The sequence below is a fragment of the Thermobia domestica genome, chromosome 9 (assembly GCF_964235325.1).
Source record: "Thermobia domestica chromosome 9, izTheDome1.hap1.1, whole genome shotgun sequence".
Classification (NCBI taxonomy): domain Eukaryota; kingdom Metazoa; phylum Arthropoda; class Insecta; order Zygentoma; family Lepismatidae; genus Thermobia; species Thermobia domestica.
Window position 1 is genome coordinate 140,208,301 of NC_137462.1, and position 22,830 is coordinate 140,231,130.

The window sequence follows — 22,830 nt, forward strand, 5'->3', positions numbered from 1 at the left end:
TTAGATTTCTGTAACGATTCCTTTAATGTTATTGAGATCAAGGGGGCCGATCCTGGGAAGTCGGAGGCCCCCCCAAAAGCTCACGTGGATTCCCTGTATTTTTATGAATATGCATTTTTCTATGTATTTTCTTTTGTTATATGTATTGTTTTATGCATTTTTTATGAATGTCCCCTCCCCAAAGTTAGAGAAATCGGCGTCCTTGATTGAGATTATAATCATTTTGCTGAAAGAGTATTGTTGCGTCATACATAATTGATATTCTTTCTTCATAGTTTTGGGGAAGTCATTATTTATATTATTATAAAACAATTTTAACGTGGATCGTTGTGGATGCCTAATTAGAAACATACAAATTATAAATATGCATGTATATGCATGATTTCAGAATGTGTTCACGGCAGTGATTTGTAATACTGATATGTACTACTACTTCATCTACTCGCCTAATATATAATATACTCTACAACAGTTTATCAGATTCATCTACCGTAATATGAGTTTCATCTCCCTTCTCTAGAATAAGCCTCAAATATGCCCACCTCCCAATGTTGAAGACAACCAATGGCGTATTTAGGATTTTGTTTCGAGGTGCTATGCCCAACACAAGGAAGGAAGTGGGCTATTGCCCACTTGAGTTTGAGAATTAAATATATTTTAATTTATGCATAAATTGAAGTTATAATGGCAAGAATTGCAGACCGATAAATCCTTTGTGATATGATACAAAAATTTAGGAGTGAATCTAACTCTTTATTCTATTCATACACGAAAAAGAAAGCATCCTCTTGGCCTTCCAAATTTCCCGGGCTAATTATTCCCCCGTTTTGATTTTTTAAAAATTCAAACATTTCCTTTTTTTAAAAATAACTAAACGATATAATTTTCCTTTGTTATAATAACTAAAGTCCTGTCATGTTGATATCCGCGCAAGTTGGTGTGGAACACCAGTTTCGCTTATCAACTCCTCTTAGCTTTGGTGTTACTGATGACGGCCGACTTGAAGCAGAACTGACAATGGTCGATAAAGTATGATAGACAAAATGAAAGAAAGTAACGTCAAGAAAAAGAAACAGAAAAGTAGAAAGGACGAAAGAAAGAACAAAAGGACGCAGTTCTTGCATGGAATGAAATTTGGCAAATACAGTATTATTTCTGAACAAATAGCATAAGAAAATGGAAAGTCAATGACATTCTTAGAAATGGTTAGAAGGATTATTGTTGTACGTGGAATGCGAGAAACTAACAAATTTATTTCAGGGGGAGCTTGAGCCCGATAGCCTCCTAAATACGCCATTGAAGACAATTCTGTCCCCTGATTCTTCACAGCATTGTTTTTCAACTTCATACATATTTTGAACATCGCTTACACACACACACATACACACACACACACACATATATATATATATATATATATATGGGAGCGGTCTTACCCGTCCCCCTCAATGTTGAAGACAGATTTGCGCCGATGCCTATAACCGTGATAAAACAGTTTTACACTTAGTTAAATCCTCTTGAATGTTACTACCGGATTCCGCGTTAATACCAGTACTATGATTTTAAAATCTTTCTAATTCGTTAGTAGTTAGAAATATCATCCAAATTTTACTTCAATTTGTATCTAAATTATAAAAAGTTTTTAGCGAAGCGCGTGATTCATCTTCCGTATCTGGATCAAGTATACAAATTTTAATACTCTTCTTATTAGTTGAAAAAGGACAGAGCCCCCCTTTTTTTTTTTATTCTAAAGTTTCCGCACAGTTACGCTATCTCTTAGAAATAATAATATCTGATAGTCTGTGTTTCACTTATTTTCGATGATCTACACAAGTTTTGTATCTACTTTGCCGTAAAAATAGATGTTATAAATTTGCACAAAATGGTGTATACACATGGTAGATCATTTTTAACTTGAAACGACCTTGTAATTTTAAATTAATAAACGTATAAATATAACACAAATTGTATACGATCGAAATATTGACAGGAATTGTTTGACATATTCTGCATTACCACTAGATTAACAATGTTGCCAACCCAACAAAGTTGTCTTTTTTTTTTTCAAATAGTACTACGCCAGATTATTACATATTTCAAATTTCAAATCTACATGTTAAACCCAAACTTACAATTTCACATTTACTATTCAGTGTTACAAACTACAGACGCTACAGTCTCTCTCTCTCTCTCTCTCTCTCTCTCTCTGTCTCACGCTCTCACACACACACAAAAAAAAAGAAAGAAAGAAAAAAAAAACGAAGGCCTCTATAAAATAACGCAAGGGACACGAACGGGCAATACGCATCGAAAGTAGTTAAGTGTCGAATATTATGATCATATGCTATTTCAAACAAATGGCAACAAAGTTACAGGAGACTAAAAATTTTACTTTCTTCAAATGGCTTTATTCAGGATAACACTTAGATAAGTATTACACTCAATTACGTAAATGGATTTTAATAGAATTAAAGATCATAATGGTTTACAGCAATTCGATATCTCAAACAGTTCAGGAGCTATGAAAAGCTTTGGTAGACATCGGTATATTGCTTAAAATGACGTACATGAGGGAAAGTCTAAAAATTACCGTTGTTTTCCTTTTCTTCTGTAACATTCTAGCAATAATGTAATGCTGATGTAATTACAAGTTCTCGCAGCTACATACTTTTGAAATAGTGTTGCAAATTTAACCTATGTTTATCATATTCCCGGAACAGCTTAATATATCCCATTGACGTAAACGCCTTATGTTCTTTATGTCTACTGAAAACCATCTACGTGTTTGGATTTGATCCTTACCTACGAAGTTTTTCAAAATACAGCATTAGGAGAAAATCAATTTTTCAATTCCTTGTAACTGTCTTATTTATTCAAAATACGTCATATCGTGATCATAGTAGTCGACACTGAGGTCTTCTATATGCATTGCTCCGTCCGTCTTCCTTGTTGGAAAGACTCGAAAATTTTGCTTTTCGTGATATTGTAGCATTCTTAGTTTGTAATACTGGATGCTAAATGGGTTATTATAAATTATCATTTAACATGTGGATTTACAGTAAGGTAAAATTTGACCTAGTGCTATTTGAAAAAACAAGCTTATGTCAAGCAATTTTCTTCTGTTTGTATTAGTTCACCGTGATCTCGACGTTACTTTTTGTGGTTACTATTTAATAAAGAATGAGAACACGCATAAAATCAAATTAATGCAGATCCATCATACAAAATAAAACTTCCTCATGTCTCATTTACCCATAAGAGTTAAACAGACGTAACATATATATATATATATATATATATATATATATATATATATATATGTTGTAAACACTATGCAAGTTTTTTTTATACTTTCGTGCTAATTTTATTATTAGTCTATAATAAATATATCATACAACTGAGGTAATTGTCACTTTCCTTTTCTACTGTAATTTTCACTCCAGGATATACACATTTAAAGAATCAGCCACAAACGCTGTTGTCTATCCTTTATATTAGCAGTATCCATTTTGTGATAATTACGTAATCATGTACTTTCTCATTTTTACATATTTATTCTTCAAAATACCTCAATAATTCGAAAGGATGGGTGATAGGAAGATAACTCATCACTAAGTCCAACTTTATACGTTCGGTTATCAAATTCGGAATAATTGTGTTCAGAGCATAATTTTAATAACTGTATTATTAATGAATTTACAATTTTGAAACCTTATTTTGTCTTAATAAAGATTTCCTTCGGGGAAGGAAAATTACTGATCTTTCTGTGCAAAATTAAAATATGTTCGCATTAAAGAATAAACGTGAAATACTTTCATACCTGTGTTGTACTTGCTTGTGTGACAACGTGTTGTGTTAAGTGAGTTGCTTGAATAACTCGAGGTTGACCAGCAACTGAGATCAAGTTTCCTTGCGTAACAACAGCAAATTGGGGAACACCACCTGCTGTCACTGCTGGAAGCTGGATAAGGCTTGCTTGTCCAGGTTTTCCTCCTGTTACCCGCAGTGCAGTTCCTACAAGAAAGTAAGTTATTATTTCGCATACATGCCAAAAACTCACATATTGATGCTTTATTTTAGTAATGTCCCTTTTTCTGGGAAAAACTAAAGAGAAGTCCAGTAATGTGCAATTATTGTCTACTTTCTTTTTCTTTCCTCTTTCTATCTTGTTTACACTGCATCGAAAAGTCCCGTCATGGTTTGAAATCTTAAGTCCGTTTGTATTCTAATTACCATGTACCTTTTGCATTTCATATTTCCTCGCTGAGATTTTATTGCTCAAACCACATATGTTGGGTCTGTATCTATACATATGCACAATACATTTGATTTCATTAATTGTGTTTAGCGTACCTTTTAGCTGTGAGGTTATATGAGACGTGGACCTACAGCTTAAAGTGGGATGCGAAACACATGAGCTCCTGACAGGAATTGAACTCAGGTATCTCACGCCAAAGACGCATACACGAACCGCTTAGCAACGAGGGAGCTCATTTGCAATACAGCCATCGCTACTAGGCTCTCGTGGGAAGTTGGTAAAAGGACAATCCAAACACAAGGACTTAACTCTGCAGAATATGGTCAGCCACTTTTTACGTAGTAGCAATGTTTCATCCACACATACAAACGAAATTATGACTCATTCTGACAGATTTTGAATTTTCTAATTACGTAATAAAACAAGGAAATATCCCTAATATATTTTCCAGCTCTAAATACAAACTGCAATGTTCATATTCAATCGTATTAGCAACTAGAATAATCTCAATCATCTACTACGCTAAAACGGTGAACATAATGCACTTTATTCAACATACAATAATACGCCACCTTATGGAAACAAATTCTCAAAACAAACTAAAATTTAAATATCCTTATCTATTACCACTCTAATATATTTGATCTCTTACCAGAGAAGCAAAAAACGTATTAACCTAACTATTGACACCACAGATTCAAATGAATAATACACTAAAGGTTAGTATTTCCCTACCTTGTGTTAAATTTCCGTGCTTCTGATGCGCTAACAAACTTTCCATTGAAATGACCTGACCCTGTGAATTCGTTAACACTTTTGCCACCACTGGTTTCGTTTGAGCAACTGGCAATGTCTTTCCAGTTGAAGTAACAACTTTCCCGCCAGAGACTGCAACACGTTGAGTTGTAACAACAGGTACTGTAGAAGCCTGATTAGCTTCGGTTTGTTTGATAAGAATTGCCTGTGTGCTGTGAAGAGGGGACCCAATAGGACTTGCGATTGTCTTCACTGTAAATTAAAATTAAGAAAAAGATACACATTGAAAAAAATAAAAGTTATTTTGTCAACATTATTCTAAAAGATTCTCCTTCACAAATTTCAGTTCTACTACAAATTAAACTATTTTGCTTTACAAAAACATAGATATTCAAAAATGTACTTCAGCTTTTCAACAAAACACAGAATATTCGCAAACAGCAGAAACTAAATCAGTTACGATTTCTCATGTCCAGCACAAAATTTCATTCCTTAAAACCTCAAGAATAACAAGAAAAAACTGTTCAGTACACTATAAGACTGAAATTTATTTTTAATCTCAATATCTTCTGCAATGTATTTTCGTTACTTACCGAGGTATATCTTATTGCTAATATTCGATGGCACATCTACAATCAATTATGCCCCATAGTGCTACAACGCTCAAAATACAATAACAATTTCAAAAGTTACTTTTTGTTTGCCTCAGAAACGAAATACGCTGTTCCTTACTGACTTACACGTATTGAGTTCCATAAAATTCTAACATTCAAACACTGAAAGTGTTCCTACAATTAAACTCGTGAATGAAGTCCTTCCTATTTAACACTTTGATCTCCATGGGATTTTAAAGTAACTCGTTGGCTTTCAGTAAAGTATGTATACTACAATAGCACTATAGCTTTCGTCCTAAGTTGGCTAAGTATTTACTAAATACTGCGAATATTTGAACGTTTTAAACAATTCTTCGGGAAGTTAAGGAAGTGTGAAATCATCTAAGTTTAATGTACAATTAACGATTACCGTTTAGTCGTAGATTTAAGATTAAAAGAGTATTTTCACAAAATGCCTGTTAAAAGTGAACAAGATTTCTACGAACTAGCATCAAGTTACTTCTTCATAAAAATCAGCATAAAATTTTCACAGCAATAAGATTTTTACAAGGAAAGGAATCTAGTGCGAGGAATTTACATTACGTATCATATTAATAAATTTTTGGAAGTCATCATCAACAGTGCAAGACAAAATTCTAAGAACTGAAATGAGTACACATGACTTGCCCACATCTACTGATAAAGGTGTCGGGGAACGCCGAAACAGTACATTAAATATTGCATACAGAACATAAAAAGCTAAATTTACAAAAGAATATGTATTTAATTGTTGCTGAAAGTATAAACATACTAACCTGTTGGTTGAGTATTTACCAACTTCACTCCAGAAACAGCGGACGTGACGATTGACTTCCCAGCTGATACTGGCTTTGGTGATCCTTGCTGTGGACTTCTAGAACCCATTAGCTGAACCTATAAACAATATTGTTATTTGGCAACGTTGTACTTACTACGAATTAATAATCACAACACTTAATATTCCGCTTGAATGAAATGCGTATAAATACACAACACAAAGAAAATATTTCGAATACAAGTACACAATACAAAAAGTAAAGTACGGTAGCAATAAATTCGCAACTTGAATACGAAATGTATGTTGTGTACTTTTGTAAGAAATGTTTTCTTTACGCGGCTGCATTCAAAGTGTAAGTAGTTAACGAGAAAAGAGCTTCTGTATTCAATAAGAAAAACCCTTGTCAATATATGTATAATATAAAAGTACGGGACAAAAATAAACGACCAAAAACGTCATTAAAACTAATGACGATTTTGGTCGTTTATTTTTGACCCGTACTTTACACTGATATACTGTGCACAAATATTCAGATAAACACATGATCGTACTGTTTAATTATAACGTTCCACGTGAGCATAAACGTTTTATTAGATTATACCTTAGACTAACTTCAGGAAAACACAACTTAATTCCTAAGGACATGTCTGCTTAAGTTCAACCAGACAAAGGGAACAGGGCATATAGTTATGAAGAACTTTCAAGCCGGTCAACCACTTAAACGTACGCTTAATTTATTCATTCAACATTTATAACTAGCATTAATCTGTTTCAGTTTCCATCTATCTTATAAGCTGTAAAACGTGAACGAATCAATTAAGAAAATGCGACTGAAGAACTTTTGCTCTAATTCACTTGCATACTAATACAAATAATTATTCAAGAAGCATAATTATTTACAATCATTAACATAGAGCCCTGGGCATAGAGTACATGTTTGTTCACCTATCTATTCGCAACACAGTATATTAAGTTGGTTCATCCACTAAGAGTACAATTTCGTAGGCCAAAAATGTATAGTACGGTAAAGGAAACATCACCTACAAACAATATTTAATCTAATTGTGAACAATGAATGCAACTAACTTAAAAGGAGGAGGAAGGTCGAGTATATTATTCATCTGAAAATAGTTCCTATATTGTTTGAATGAAATTTCTACTTTTACGTCCCACGGTATGCCATTCAGGCTAGAGGAGAGAAGTAATTAAGATGAATTACTGTGAAGTAATTGGTGGAATGAGAGTAAGGGAAGAAATGAGACAACCCCGAGAAAACTCACGAACAAGATGTACCACTAACTCACGTGGCCAGGATCGAACATAGGCCCCTTCGCAACCGGAATTCGTTAAATTCGTTAAATTATCTAAAGCAGGAGTTTTCAAACTATATGTCCTGGTACATGACCGTATTAAATTAATGACTTTATAGAAACTTTTTAGGATCCTAAACACTATATCCCACAAGGAATAGAACCCGGATCTCCAGCAGTACGGTGCACGTTACGAAAAATCTCGGAAGATGTTCTATTTCGGGAGTGGGAACAGGAGGAGGATCAGGAATATTGAGCCGTTGATTTTAGATATTCAGAAAACTATCTTCGCGATTAATAAAAAATAATCCAATGTATTGAAGCTCATAACTTTTCAATTAATATGGGTGACATTCAAATCAAGAAGAAAGAACATGTAAAACACGAGTTTTAGGAAAATTAAAAATGAATCAAAAGATTGCGATCTTGGCCAATAATTTGTTTTTGGATCAGGTACCACAAAATTTTTGAAAGGACCCTAAATCGAGTTTTCGTATTTTCTGCGGAATCAGCACACCATACTGAGTTAACTGATAGTTTGAGTTTGGTTACACTGTAGTATGTGTAGTTTTCCAGATATAAGGCCTACAAGAAAATTTTTGTTGAAATATAATGGATCTTTTGATCCAATTGGATCAAGAGTCACAAAATTTTTTAATGGCCCCTAAATCGAGTTTTCGTACTTTCGTTGTTTTCATCATACTGAGTTAACTGACAGTTTGGGTTTGGCTACACTGTATGTAGTTCTCCGCATATAAGGCCTATCTGAAAATTTTTGATTGAAATATACTGGATTTGTTGATCCAATAAATTGGTTGATCAGGATAAGGAAAAAATTCAGTGCTGTGTCTTGGATGTGTGTCTCAAACGCTTAATTACGCTCTAGTACCTTTGATATACGTGGTCCCTGGGTTCGACTCCTAACAAAACACAGGAAATTTAATTTTCATTTACCTACAAAAATTAGTTTTGTTTCGCCTAAAGGACATAACCGTACAATGTTAAACTAAAAACATTTCATTTCAAACGCTTCATTATTATTCACGAAATGCTTAGACATTATCCAGCTTAAACTGAGAATACAAACAACACTCCAATGTAATCCCATATATAATCAACAATAACCTGATTCTTTTTATACTTAATTACCACTTCTATTTAGAATAAGGAGTGTTACACCTCTACATATATTAAACATTTACCAAGCCTGTAGACACAAGTAATAATTCCCAGCCCTCCCCATTAGTCTAGTGGGGTTCCGGGTTCCATTCTCGTGAGAGGACTTTTAAATTTGGACGCATTACGGTGATTCTGATTCCATTTTAAATTGCTAGGTCACGTCTCTTACAGCTTAGGTGCTGAAAAAAAGGACGCTAACTTCAATAAGCAAACACAACTAATGTATGTAAACAATGGTATTTGGATATTTTCTAAACATACAATTCCTTTTAGCCTTCAACAGAAGAATAAGTCAAAAATGTACTGATGTAAGTTACTCACCTGTGAAACGTTGACTAATTGAGCAGCATTAACATTGGCAACTACTGCTTTTGGGCTCGGAAGTGAGTGCGCACTGCCCGTTGAATTCGGTCGAGATCCGCTGCTACCGGATCCTTGAATAACTAACGGTCCTGGGCTTTTTACGTTCAATGAAATACCTTTCAAATCTTTCACAATTTCACTTGACACTGCCATTCTAGTAGACGTAGGGACAGTGACACTAGTTGTTTTCGCGATCATGCCCTCCCTCGCACTATTGCCTGCCACTGAAACGTTTGTTTGAACTCCTGATCCTTGAGCCATCACCGCACATACTTTGGCTATTGATGTTGGAGTGAGTGTGACTGTTTTTACTGTTTGGGTTAATGGTGTAGTAAGAAGTGAGCCCGTGTTCGCTGCCACAGCCGCTGTTGGTTGTGTACTCACTTGAATAGTCTGAATTCCGGAAGATGTGGCGACCTGAAGACTTTGAACATTAGTACTTGGTATAGTAATCGTCCGCGATACACTAGGTGATGCAACATTTGTTCCCGAAGTGTTTGTAGCACGCACTGGATTCTGAGCTGCACTCACTGCTGAAATGTCCAATTTCAATTGCGCTGGAGGTGTTGGATTCTCCTTGGCTGCATCCTTTTGTTTGCTTCTACTAGGTTTTCTCTGGGTAGTTGTCTTCTTAGTTTTCGCCATCGATCCTTGTTGTTGATGTAATTTTTCTGTAAAATCAAAATTTATAGTCTTCTAAATTCGTTGTTTTCATTACTCTAACATTTCAAGAAAGAAGAAAGAAAGTACGGAAAGAAAGAGAAAAAAATCTTCACTGGAAAAGTAAATTGCAATTCAAAATGCTATGATCTTCGTTACGCAGGCAAGAAATATTTATTATATACTTATCCCAAGCCCTTAAAAAGCTTATATAATCTTTAAACTTCCAAGAACTACCTGTTTTCTTAAGAGGAGAGTTTTTGAGAAAAGTTATGATAAATAGGTTCAAATATAGAAATGAACTGAAAAAGTTATCCAAAGCCAACACACAATTTAAACAATCAGACACAGAAAAAAAAATCGAACTTTTATTTAGTATAGCGTTTTGTTGAAAATTAATATTATGCCATGACTTACGCCTATACAATCACTTTTGACCTCGCAATGTTCATGCGCAGATTACTCATAAGACACCATAGTAACGATTTCGTGTGTGTGTGGTAGTTTCTACTAAGTATTTCCTATATTAAACTTATTTCCAAAACTCCCTGCTGAAGAAGAAACATAATTCTGTCGGTTAAGTTCTGATGTTAGCTGGTATGACTAAACATATCCAAGATATACGACCCAGATACGAGTTCTAAACCAATTATAGCCGGAGCAAAATAACCATCCAATTGATATTTGGAAACCAACCAACTGATATTGGAAGTATTGCCCTGTTGACACGTCGTAAGTATTATGCTGAAGCGTTCGCTGTGCTCCTTTCAACTCAGTGACAAACACTTCTGAACACGTGTTACACGGCAGCAATATTGTATTGTTGTCCCTTTCTACACAGAAACCTTTCACTCAATTACAACTACGATTCTTCTGAATTGACCCTTCCATCGCTTAATTATTCTAAAAAAGTGAATTTTTTGGTATCATTTTCATTTTTTGGTATTTTCAACGCCGCTGTACAAACAGGCCTGCAGCTAAATCTATTTAGCAATGATTAATATATCATTCAAGAGTGGCGACAAAAATTATGGGAAAGAATTTCCTGGCTTTTCCCAGTTTTCCAGAATATTTTTTGAAATTTTCTGATACGCAATTAGTCACACCAAGTTTCCCACTTGATGGAAAAACAAGACCAAGAAAATATGACAACGACGTAATATATTTTTTTCCCCTCATCAACTAGAAAAATGAATTATATAAAAAATACAAAAAAATAAAATTACAAAATACTTACCTAATAAAAATTCCTGCACAAAGTATGAAATTAAACATGTCCCTGAAGCTTAAAACTGTAATTTACTCACATCATGAATTTTGTAAATATGAAAGGAAAGAGACAGTCAGACACTTACCAAGAAAGGATGGATGCATATACATAAAACTGGCTGCGGTATACTAATATATATTTAGAAAAAATCAAAGTATTATGTAATTCATTACACTTCTCCAAACGCTTAATTCCCTCATCAATATTGCGTGTATCTTCTATTATTTTCTTATTCTTAGCTTCAAGTTTGTTCAGAATGATCTTTACTTTCCTGTCTTCAGCTTCATTTTGTCTTTTTTTCTTCGTTTCATCGTTTATTTGTTGCTTTTGAAAAACGAGGACGCGCATTTTGTGCAGAATGTCCCTGGATTTTCTTATGAATAATTCCTCAAATCACGCGAAAAAGCTACTGAATCGCACACAAGTCTGAGTGCTACTAATATTTATATATTTATCTATTTTTTTACTATTGTACATTGATTGAAAATTCTTTCTAGATTTGAATTTTCATGAGAGAAAATCAAAACCATTTTAACAATATCTTTGTATCATTTTACCTTTTAAGTATCACGATTCTATAGCCAAAAGCCATCAAACACTGGCCAGTTCAAGAATACTGACTCAACTGTTTTACAATTTGGATTTGAACAAAACCCTTTGAACTGCCTTATAAATTTATCTGCTCTACTGCCATCAAACGAATACCAAACTAGTCCAGCTAAAAGACACTTCATGCGATTACCTTCAAAATCAGGCCTTGCAGAAATACTAAGATTCAAAACAAGAAAGGTCTTTAATCAATATATATAATTTAAAGGTGACTTCTCCAGAAGTTAAAGAACAAATTTCTGTAGACACCTTGAACAATTTCAGCGAAAATCCACAATGTCTAAATCCGTTTGCGGTTGACATTTCTTAAAGGCAATATATGTAGCAAAACTGATGTCAAAAGTTCTTCATAGGAGCAAGATTCTTTTCATTTTCCACATCAATTCGTAACTAAAATCTAGTTTTACAAACTTATTTTGTATCATAACTTTTATTACGTCCGATAAAGTGTTGTAAAGAAATCGATGAGAGAATTAATTCTGAAACTCAGTAAGGAAAGGTTCTACTTCTGAAGCAAGTGGTTTTATAAAAATCTAACAAGGAATGGACATGAACATAGTCATCTGGACATCCGTATCAAACCTAGTCCATTCGATAAACCTAACAAAGATATATTCATGCACAAAAAATTAGTTGCTATGGACAACGGAGTAAGTCCCTGAGGCCCATTAACCCTGCTAGTATAAAGAAAATCGTAGACTTGCAGTGAAATGGCTATTGCATCATCAACACTGTTCACTGGAAAGTCATGGTTTATAGTTCATTCTCTTCAGCATGAAACAAACTTTCAAGGGGGGCCCATAACGTACTTGAACAGGGAGATTTGGGAGAATGTCAGGAAAATTCCCTCCTATCAAATTTGGCCCTCTCTGGAGTGGCCCCGGGTAAAAGTATACAATCCAAATGTACTTCGAAAAATACTATAGAGGATAAGAAATGAGTGTACCAAATTCTGTTTTGATAGACGGAATAGGTATGAGGGGAAAGGTTGTATACCAATACGCTCTATACGTACAAAACCGCACCTATGACTTGACCTATAAGGAGAACAAAATATAAAAAATATAAACGCGATATACCTCCTGATATCAAGATTTGTACCACATTCTCTGTAGAATGAAGCAAGCGTTTTAAACAGCAACTGTGCTACAGTTGTATTGGGATAAACCCAGTAATCCACTAACACCTCCACCCACGTCATTTTGTTCTCTATTCCGTTCTTACTATGTCATACTATATCTTCTCCCTTGTTTTAAGGATATACCTCCTACCCGTATACCTCATAGTATTTTTCCAGGTATATTTTAATTGTGTACTCCTACCAGGGAGGATGAGGGGGAAATCTGCCTCTGAATAACTGGGTAACTCCCATAAGTTTGAAACCTCCCCATGTTAAATTTTTCGGACGTGCACTTTATCCCCCCCTCAAAATGTCCTTTAATTCGCACACTAACTCCTTTCGGCTTCGGTGTCGCTTCCGAGGACGCACATCTTCACGATAGAGCTATTTTGGAAGACATTTTTGCGACTTATCCGCAATTTCCCTCTCGCGATAACTATTGAAACGTTTGCTTCATTTTACAGAGAATGTGGTCGAATTTTTGATATCAGGATAAATAGTACTGCGTTTATATTTTTTTAATATTTTGTTCTCTTTGTAGGTCAGGTCATAGGTTCGGTTTTGCATGCAGATTGTATTGGTATACAACCTTTCCCCTCATACCTATTCCGTCTATCAAAACAAAACTTGATACACTCATTTCTTATCCCCTATAGACGTTTTCGAGATACATTTGAATTGTGTCCTTTTACACGGGGCCAAACTTGATGGGAGGGATTTTCGGAGGAAATTTTCAGGACATTCTCCCAATTTTTCCTGTTCAAGTACGTTATGGGCCCCAATACATATCATCTCTGGAAAGCTTATTTCATGTTGAAGAGAATAAACTATAAACCTGACTTTCCAATGAACAATGTTCATGCAATAGCTATTTCAGGACGGGTCTACGATTTTCTTTATACTAACAGGGTTAATGGGCTCTAAGGACTTACTCCGTTGTCCATGGCACTTAATTTTTTGCGCATGAACATATGTTTGTTATATTTATCGAATGGACTACGTTTGATTCGGATATCCGGATGACACATTCATGTCCGTTCCTTGTAAGTTACGAAATAAGCATTTTATCTTCTTCCAACGTACATTACATGATCCAATAGCTCGAAGGACTCGGAACTTTCTTATCCTCCCTGACACGTTGAATATATATCGAAATACAGATAAACACTACTATTTCCAAGCCAACACGGAACAAAACTTCAGTGGAAAATTTTCTGAGCCTCTATAGGAGTGTACGTGGCTTAGAGACTTATGCAGAGCTCTTAGAAATTCAACGATTCCGCACTTCGACGACAACTGCATCCTTAAATGGTCCACGGAAAGTAATTAACCCACAGCTTCATAATATAAAGTATTACAAGATTATTTGGCGATCTTGATATCTGACTTGAAGTTATGCAGAAAATTAAAGTTTACATTAGGGCCATCCATTGATATCAGAATCATCTTCAAGATCAAGGGTGAAAGAGTGTCTTTGAAAGCCAGAAACTGAATTCCCTATAAACGCTCATGTCAAATAACGCACTCTTGCTCTTTTACGGTACTCCAGGATCGCACATTTGTTTCCTTCACCACCAGTTCACATCTAAAGCATATATTATTTTGTAACGTTGAAACATTTACCCGCCAATCTCACCGTCTGGAAACAAACATCTTCATATCTTTAGCAGCAGTGTGGATTGACGTATGTCATTACACTTTGAATATACCATAATAGTTCTGCATTTATAATGCTATCTTTTATTAAGAATTTCTGTAAACTACTTTGCATCGCAGAATCCACATTTGAGCAAGCTACACCACCACCACAAACCTTTAGATTCTACACAGATAAGGTATTGGCTTGTTTTCTTGATTCACAAAGGCATAGCTGTTTCTAATATTGAAATGGGCGTATATGCTTTTATATCTGCATATGCTTTTACCTTTCATGTGACTTGCTACTTCTTGCCGTCCTATGTTACTCAGTGAAAACACGTTCCGGCAAATGTTGCTGCAAGCAAAATATCTGTCATCTGGTATTTCCTGAATGCATGATAAAGAAATATCTAACAACTAGGAAGGATTGAACGTAGTCTTGGAGTACCTAAAAACTAATATGCTTGTCATCTGTACAGGAGCACTGGATACAATGAACACCAAACATCACCACAACAACAACGGCTTTACTTTCGATCCTGCCTCTGCAACTTGAACAACCACGTTAAAGCAGCAGAAAGCAGTTACTATGCACTCCGCTTCTCGACCGCCTTTCTATACAATGCTGTTGTAAATTAACGCCTGCTGTTGACGATTGCATTAAATGTTTTTGGATATCCCATTTACGTGATGGAGATCCCATTTACGACTTTTTCCTACAATAAAGGTATGAAGATGTCAACATTAAACAAGAATTGTCCATCATGAAACTTCGTTACTTCCACGGTATTATGATAATTTGCATTGTAAATTCTGACCTTCCCCTTTTCTTGTCTTTCATTTTACTGTAAATTACTAAATAAAGAAATCAAGTCCTTGTTACGTACTTTTGGGGAGAGGTGCTAGTAGGGGTGTCTCCATAAAGGCACATCCTCCAAATCAAAGTAGTTTTTGTGCCCTTCTCTTAAAAGCTGCATTTCAGTTACAAAATTAATTATATATATATATATATATATATATATATATATATATATATATATATATATATATATATATATATATATATATATATATATATATATTATACGTCTTGTCCGAAAAAAATCTTGTTTTATAGAACTGAACATTTCGTACTGGCACTGAAAAAGCATACAAAAATTTGGCTCACAGATGACTAAAGAGAGGGATCGAACCTTTATTTGATGTAGCACCTTTCATGTACCATAAATATTGTTCCTTGGTTGTTGCATCATATTTAATGTCAGAATAATTTTAAAATAAGAATAAACAATATATTTTTAATTTATGACACTTGAACCATCATATTAAATCATTACAAATGTATAATTATTGATGGAAAATGATTAAATATGTAGTTATAAATATATAACAATAAATATTGTATTATAAGCACAAAGTAGGAAGTACCTTCAATATCTTTTAACGTATCCCATACTTAAAGATCGAGTCCGGTGGAATTAGTCTATTGACCCAATGCATAAACTAATGTGCAATTTTATCAGTAATTTTGTAAACTCACAGACACTTCCGACACAAACCTGTTTGCGAATATATTACAATGAAAATGTAAGTTCAAATACAAGTAACCGTATTCCAAAATTTGTTAATTTGCGCGTAATGCAAACCAGGAATCTCTGATAAAATTATAACTAATGGGAACGAAAAAGGAAAAAGGTTAGAATTATATGTGCGTCGAAAATGAATTTTCTAGCGAGTCGCTGATCCAACTGCATTCTTTGGATAATTTACAAATACAATATTCCACTGCACAAGCGAAAAAACTACAGAACATAAGTTTGTTACATATTGCTAGTGGAAAACACACAAATTTTTAAGTCTGAAATTGCGTATTAAAAAGCAAGCAAACAATATCTGAAACAGTCTTAAAATTTTCATTTCCAACGTTTTTAAAATCTAATTCTTAGCAAATCGAGATTCCCTGACTCTTAGCAGAATTCCCTGACCATTCCCGGTCTTCTCGAATTCCTTGACTTTTCCAGGTTTGTCGCCACCCTGCAATTACTGAAGATTACAAATAATATTGGGATATGTTAGTCTTATATATTACAAGACATGAAATCAAACATTTGCAAAAACAGAATAAAAGTAAAACTTTGTCTTGAGCACGAAACATTTACAAAGCAATTCAGACCCTTTTAATATTTTTGTTACAAAGCAACATATTTAAGAATGTAACAACAACAATGATCGAGATTCGTTTTTGCGTTAAAGACCATGCGTTGCTAACAACATAACGCTATACTACGGACTACGTAAAGGAGTCTGCTGAACTCTTTTATTCATCAATTTTCTTTATCTTGAATCTTTATTAGTTAAAGAGCAGTGTAACACAATATGAGCTATACATACCGAATTCCTCTTCTGTTCGACCACGATGTAAATAAATCCATATCTTTCTCTTCGTATCATATTTCACACAGGGATCACTTTCATAATGCAACCTATCCAACGCACCACTTACGACTGATTGTAAACTTTCTGTAGCTCCAGGCGCCAAATACTGAGAATCTTTCAACAGTTCACAAATATCAGCTCGAGTACCTTCTCCATTCGGTAATCGAGCAGTCGCATCACGGACTGGAAGAAGAGTGAACGGAATATCACAATGTAAATTAAGAGAAATTTTACTTACCACTTTACAACACATTACTTTACAACTTACTGCTTTCTCATACGGAAAACATTCTCACCACTTTCACAACTACGAAAACAAATGCAGGATGCTTGCTTAGAACATTAATTTGACGTCAAAATTTAAATGGAATACTGCTGACATTTGGTGTATTATTAGTGTGATTTACTTACTTTTCTGCTAATAAATCTTCAAATGAAGATGAAGAGAACGAATACTTATTCCCATTAACTTTCTACATGAAAACTATAATATAGCACCTTAATTTCATACTAGTTCAGGTGACTTTTTAATCTCTATTTAATCAAATTAGAAGATAGTCTATAACAATGATGGTCGGTTCTTATTTTGTAATGCGAACCACACTTAGGGACATTTTCCAAATTTCCTTAACAATCTGATGCAATACTTCGCTGAATGTGTATATACATCATACATTTTCTACATCTTCGTTGTATTCTGAGTTTCCTACTTCCTGTTTCATGTGCTTAGGCCAATTAGTGCTTGTACTGTAAACATTCGAATTTATCTATAAAATATGAATTTTTCTTAAAAAGAAATAAATAAAATAAAAAATAATCCTGTACTAACAGCCTTTTCTTCCAGATCGAACTTCGTACCCAAAATGTTAAAGAAAAATATTTTGACAGAAAAGTCAAGTCTTGATTAAGGTACATTATGTCGGCCAGCTACACTCTTCCAGTTACAGATTTTACAAAAGGAACAAATAATACATTTTTATTCGCAGGCTGAATGAAACATACCAGCGAGCCGCCATTTGTCAATCACTTCAACCAGCAAATTATGTTTGGAGTAGAACTAAATAATAAACCAGCACTTTTAAGTAACGTTAGAATCATCATGTATCCAATGAGGAAATATCCCGACAACTTATAATCACCCTCCTAATAAATTAAAAACATATAATCTCAAACACATTTAACATAAAATCTCAATTTAAATATTCATAGCACTTGAAATTTAAATACGGAATATGAAAATTATGTGTAGCACTTTGCAAAAGTAATTGAAATCGACTAAATGAATACCGTACATTGCACTGTTTTGCTAGTTTCAAGCAAAATAAAGAAAAATTTATGCAATAAATACCCAACTGTGAAAGGTTAAATTATAATTCCAAAAGCTGAATTCTAATCATTTGTCGAATTCATAAAATAGACGTAATAGTTTTACCTTAGTCTTAGTTTGCGAAATTTTGCATCAGGAAATTGTATTCACGATGTAAAATTAACCATAATCACTCTCCAAAAGCAAAGCCTTGTCGCTGCAACTACAGATGCCTCTCTCCTGTTACTTTTTTATGTTGTAGTCTGACGTGCAAGAAGACTTTATTTCACATTTTCTTGATGTATGAAAGTCTTCGTCGTCCTTTACACTTCCTTCTCAATATATTTCCTTTCATAATACTTCTTATAAAGAGGTTGTGTCTTTATAAGGTGCCAATCATCTTACTTTTCTCTTTCCTATTATATCCAATACACTTCTGCTTTCATTACGTCTTTCAGAACACACCTTGCTCCTCTTCTCTGTTCAGCAGGTTTCATTCAAATTCATCTCCTCCAAAACCACATTTCAGCAGCTTCTAACTTCCGTCATTCTTAGATTCCCAATGTCCATATTCCACTTCCATATGTCAAAACATCTGAAACATAACATTTTAAAATTGTCTTGTTCAATTACTGAAATTCTTATCCATTTTGGAAGGCCAATTTTGCCATCACGACTTCATTTTTTTAAAACTTTTCTTGAACATTATTTTCATCACAGTGATAATTCTTCTAAAATTACAAATTTCATCCCTCCTATTATATTCCTTCCGATTCTTGTACGATTATTTCTTCCTACTCCTTCCTGCACACTTTCATATCCTTAGTTTTCGCCTTGTTCATTTTGAGCTTAATTTATTCGAGATTTCTGCTAGTACTTATTCTCTGCTTCGAGTCTGCAAGAACAGCAATGTCATCTGCAAAATGTACACTGTAAACTTTTAACTGTTTATATTAATACGTTTTCTTTTTCATTTTATTAATTGTCCCTTCTATACATAAGTTAAATGTATTAAGCGTGGGCATCCCTGCATTACGCCTCTTCTAAATTGCTATTTCATGCTTATTCCCATTAATGTCGATTATTCTACTTCGTGATTTGAACAGTGCTTCTTTCCTTTCTATCTAGACTAATATTCTTCATAGTTTAAAAAAGAAGCTTCAATTTTCCCTGGTAATGCCTTTTCTAAGTCTAAAAAAGTTTACTCATGTAGATCTATTTACTTTAAGTAGCCATTCAAATAGCCTAAATGCTAGAATTGCTTCCTTAGTCCCTTTTCCTTCTCTGAAGGAAAATTAATCATCATCTAGATTATCTTCCATCTTCCTTTTAATTCTATGCTTTACAATATTCAACGAAGTTTTAAAAGCACGAGAAAAAGGGGGTATTGTTCTGTAATCCAAATTCTACAGCATTTCTTTTCGACAGTGTTACAGTTTTATTTTGTGAAATGTCATGGGAAACTCTTCCTTTTTCATAGCTGTCCGTAATAATATTGAATCGTGTCCTTTTCATGACTTCATCCATTGTCTTCAGCAATTCTGCAGGATTATAAGTTGGCCCAGTAGCCTTTTTGTTATGGAGGTATATCAATTTGGCCCAAGATAAAAAGACAGACCCTTCTATTCTTCATTAACTACGTTCTCTTCTTTAACATGTTCCTCCTGGTCATCACCTTCCCCCTCATACAATTCTTTCGTTTATAGATTATTATAAATAGTCGTGGAAGAAAACTGAAATCCCTGGTAACTTTCTTTTTCTTTAAAAAAAATATATATGTCCAGAGACATTTTTGTGTATTTATTATTTCTCAAAGCATATATCTGCGGTGAGTCAGTTATAGAGTGCTCACCTCTGGTGCGTGGGGTTCATAGTTCGATCCCAGCTGAGGCCAAGTGACCTTTCTGGGACACAATGTGCATGAATTCTCCCGTTTCCTCCCACTTTTGTCATTTTATGATAATCATCCACCTCATTATCACTGCCTTCTTTAGCCCCTTAGCCTCTGTGAACTATATATTATATATATATTCTTTTTTGCCTATGTATCTTTCTTTTAAGGGTGAAAGCCATTTTTCAGCACCACAGCTACAAGATGGAAGATTAACACTTTAATGTAGCTATTGAGTGTATGTCCACTATGGATTATACCGGAACTACATACACACAAAACATTTATGCTAAACATTTGGCAATACAGTAGCTACTATAGAACAAGATACTTACCAAGAGCTAATATCGTGACAAATGGCGCTCTATCTGCTATTAACAAAGAGTGGCCTCTAGGTTTATTTATTCCTACACTCTGATTATAGACTCCTTTCACTGGGCCCACAACAGACTCATACCCATGCAAACGATACGTAAATGCTTTATGTGGGTTTTCATACCGTAATCTCTCCTGTAAAACAAAGTTCAATGTTAGCATCTAAGAAAAACAAAACAATATAAAAGAAAAAGAAAGTACAGAAAACTAATAATTTCAAGTTCGAAGAACGTCATCAGTCAGTCATGCTTTTTCTTTTTAATGGGTGGTATAATGCCGTAATTATTATTATTATTATTATTTAATTCACGTAAACTATTATAATTGCATCACTATGCCAACAATTTCGAAATTTTGAGCATAATCCAAAAAACGACACTCGCAACCACAGCCTCACGTGCCAATTATTGGACTTCTGAGGAGCTAATAATATAACTAAAGATTTGATGTTGTAGGTCTGACATGTTCATTTCGTAACAAACTTATTAAGATTAAACTGGCAGTTGGTTAGCATATGTCTCATTTCTTATTAGGCTGAACTAGTTTTATTGTTTTTCAATTGACCTTCTCCTTAATTCTCCTTATTCATCCTGAGCAATAACAAACACTGTTTCAACGGAGTGTGAACGTTGGAAACGCAAACAAGCATCAAAAATGTTATAACACTGAGTAGTGATCAGAGATGTAACTGTACAAGAAAACGTAACAGCTTGTCTCGTAAATTCTTCGTGAACATGTTAACCAAAACTACTTTCACATCTCATCCTTTTTCTCTTGGAGTGAAATCGGCGACACCCGGTCTTTTGCTTAATGTACTGCATCTCACAAAACGTTTCCAAGGAGAAAGACATATTTACAGTAATACTGAGAAATAATTGAAGTAATACATCCTAGCATGAGATGAAATATTGGCAAAACAATTGTGTCAGTAATTATTGTGGCTACTACTTTGAGAAAAGTGGATGTAATAGTGTTCCCAAAGTCAGACAGGTACAAACAGATTTGTCACAATAAAAGAGCTTCGTGTAGAAACTATGTTCCTACTACAAATGTGATATATAAAAGCGCAAGTACAAATACATATTCTTTTGATATGATTTCCCCCCTCCTGTAGATGTAACTTTCTGAAAGTGCTTTGTTTTAGCAGTTAACTGTTAAATTCGCTTTTATGATAAAAGAAATTCAATTTGTATAATAATGTCACAGGTTATGAGAACGACATTTACTAGCTTCCTATTTGAAAGAATTTAAATTGCTTATCAAAGATTAAATGGAACAAGCCACCAATATGCGTGATAATATTAATGGCCAATCAAACAGTAATACTGGAAATATAAAGCAATAATCAGGTCTACAATGCATTCCTAATTACAATGTATTAAGTGAGAAAAATCATGAAATGACATAATACAACATTTAAAATGAACTAATACTAACTTGCTCTCTAAACGCTTCCTTCTCCTCTTCAGTACTTGGTCGAACCATCCACGTCGTAGGACACCGTGGAGGCGGCGGTGAACTTGATCGTTCTTCTCCCTCTTCCTCCCGGATTGGTTCGGCTGGCATTTCATCTCGTCTCTCCAGCCAGTACTGACACAGAGGAAGTAAATGATTATCCGAATCTCTTCCTGCTCCTATCCACTGATAAGCTTGCATATGAGGTTTATATTCTATGTAAGGCACGAAGTCTTCTGGTTGTGCATCTGTAAAATTATTATAATTACATTCAGAATCTCAAACAATCGTTAATTTTAAAAAATAATAAATAGAAGAGCTTGAAAAACTGAAATTAACCAGAACTCTTCTTGATAGAAGCATAACAAAATTAAGAATTATATATGAAAGTATCCAATCAAACCTAGAAAATACTTTCCGACTTTTCCATATTTTGTAGTATAGCTTTTCATTTGTTCAAACTTAAATAAATAAATATTAATTTGCATTTTATAATATGTGGAATTAAATTAATTTAGGAATGTAACATTACAAATACTAGAAATACACAAAGAAAAATGACAATTAAAACTGCACTATATTCAGCACTAGATACCGTAATAGTTTCTTCCTTCTGCATTAGAAAGATGAAAGGCGAAAGATTTACAATAATACATTATATCGGAAAAACAAAGGTAGCAATTTAATATATGAAATAATGATTACATGCACCATCTGAATATCGCTGTTACTGCTTCGATCCCATCTTCAATTTCCTTGCTTCTTTTGGAAAGAAGTCCCGATTCGTCTTCCGT

General features: G+C 34.2%; 1 protein-coding gene across 1 annotated transcript in view; it reads right to left on the reverse strand.

Annotated features, from left to right (window-relative positions):
- Positions 1 to 22,830, reverse strand: part of LOC145695058 (uncharacterized) — a 96,133-nt gene that overhangs the window by 24,997 nt on the left and 48,306 nt on the right. The window contains exons 8-14 of the mRNA XM_081771894.1: positions 22,019 to 22,284; positions 20,542 to 20,716; positions 16,965 to 17,192; positions 9,235 to 9,947; positions 6,423 to 6,540; positions 4,994 to 5,266; positions 3,821 to 4,014 (exon numbers count right to left, since the gene is read on the reverse strand). Of these exons, the coding sequence (XP_081628020.1) occupies positions 3,821 to 4,014; positions 4,994 to 5,266; positions 6,423 to 6,540; positions 9,235 to 9,947; positions 16,965 to 17,192; positions 20,542 to 20,716; positions 22,019 to 22,284 (1,967 nt within the window). The remainder of the gene's footprint in view (positions 1 to 3,820; positions 4,015 to 4,993; positions 5,267 to 6,422; positions 6,541 to 9,234; positions 9,948 to 16,964; positions 17,193 to 20,541; positions 20,717 to 22,018; positions 22,285 to 22,830) is intronic.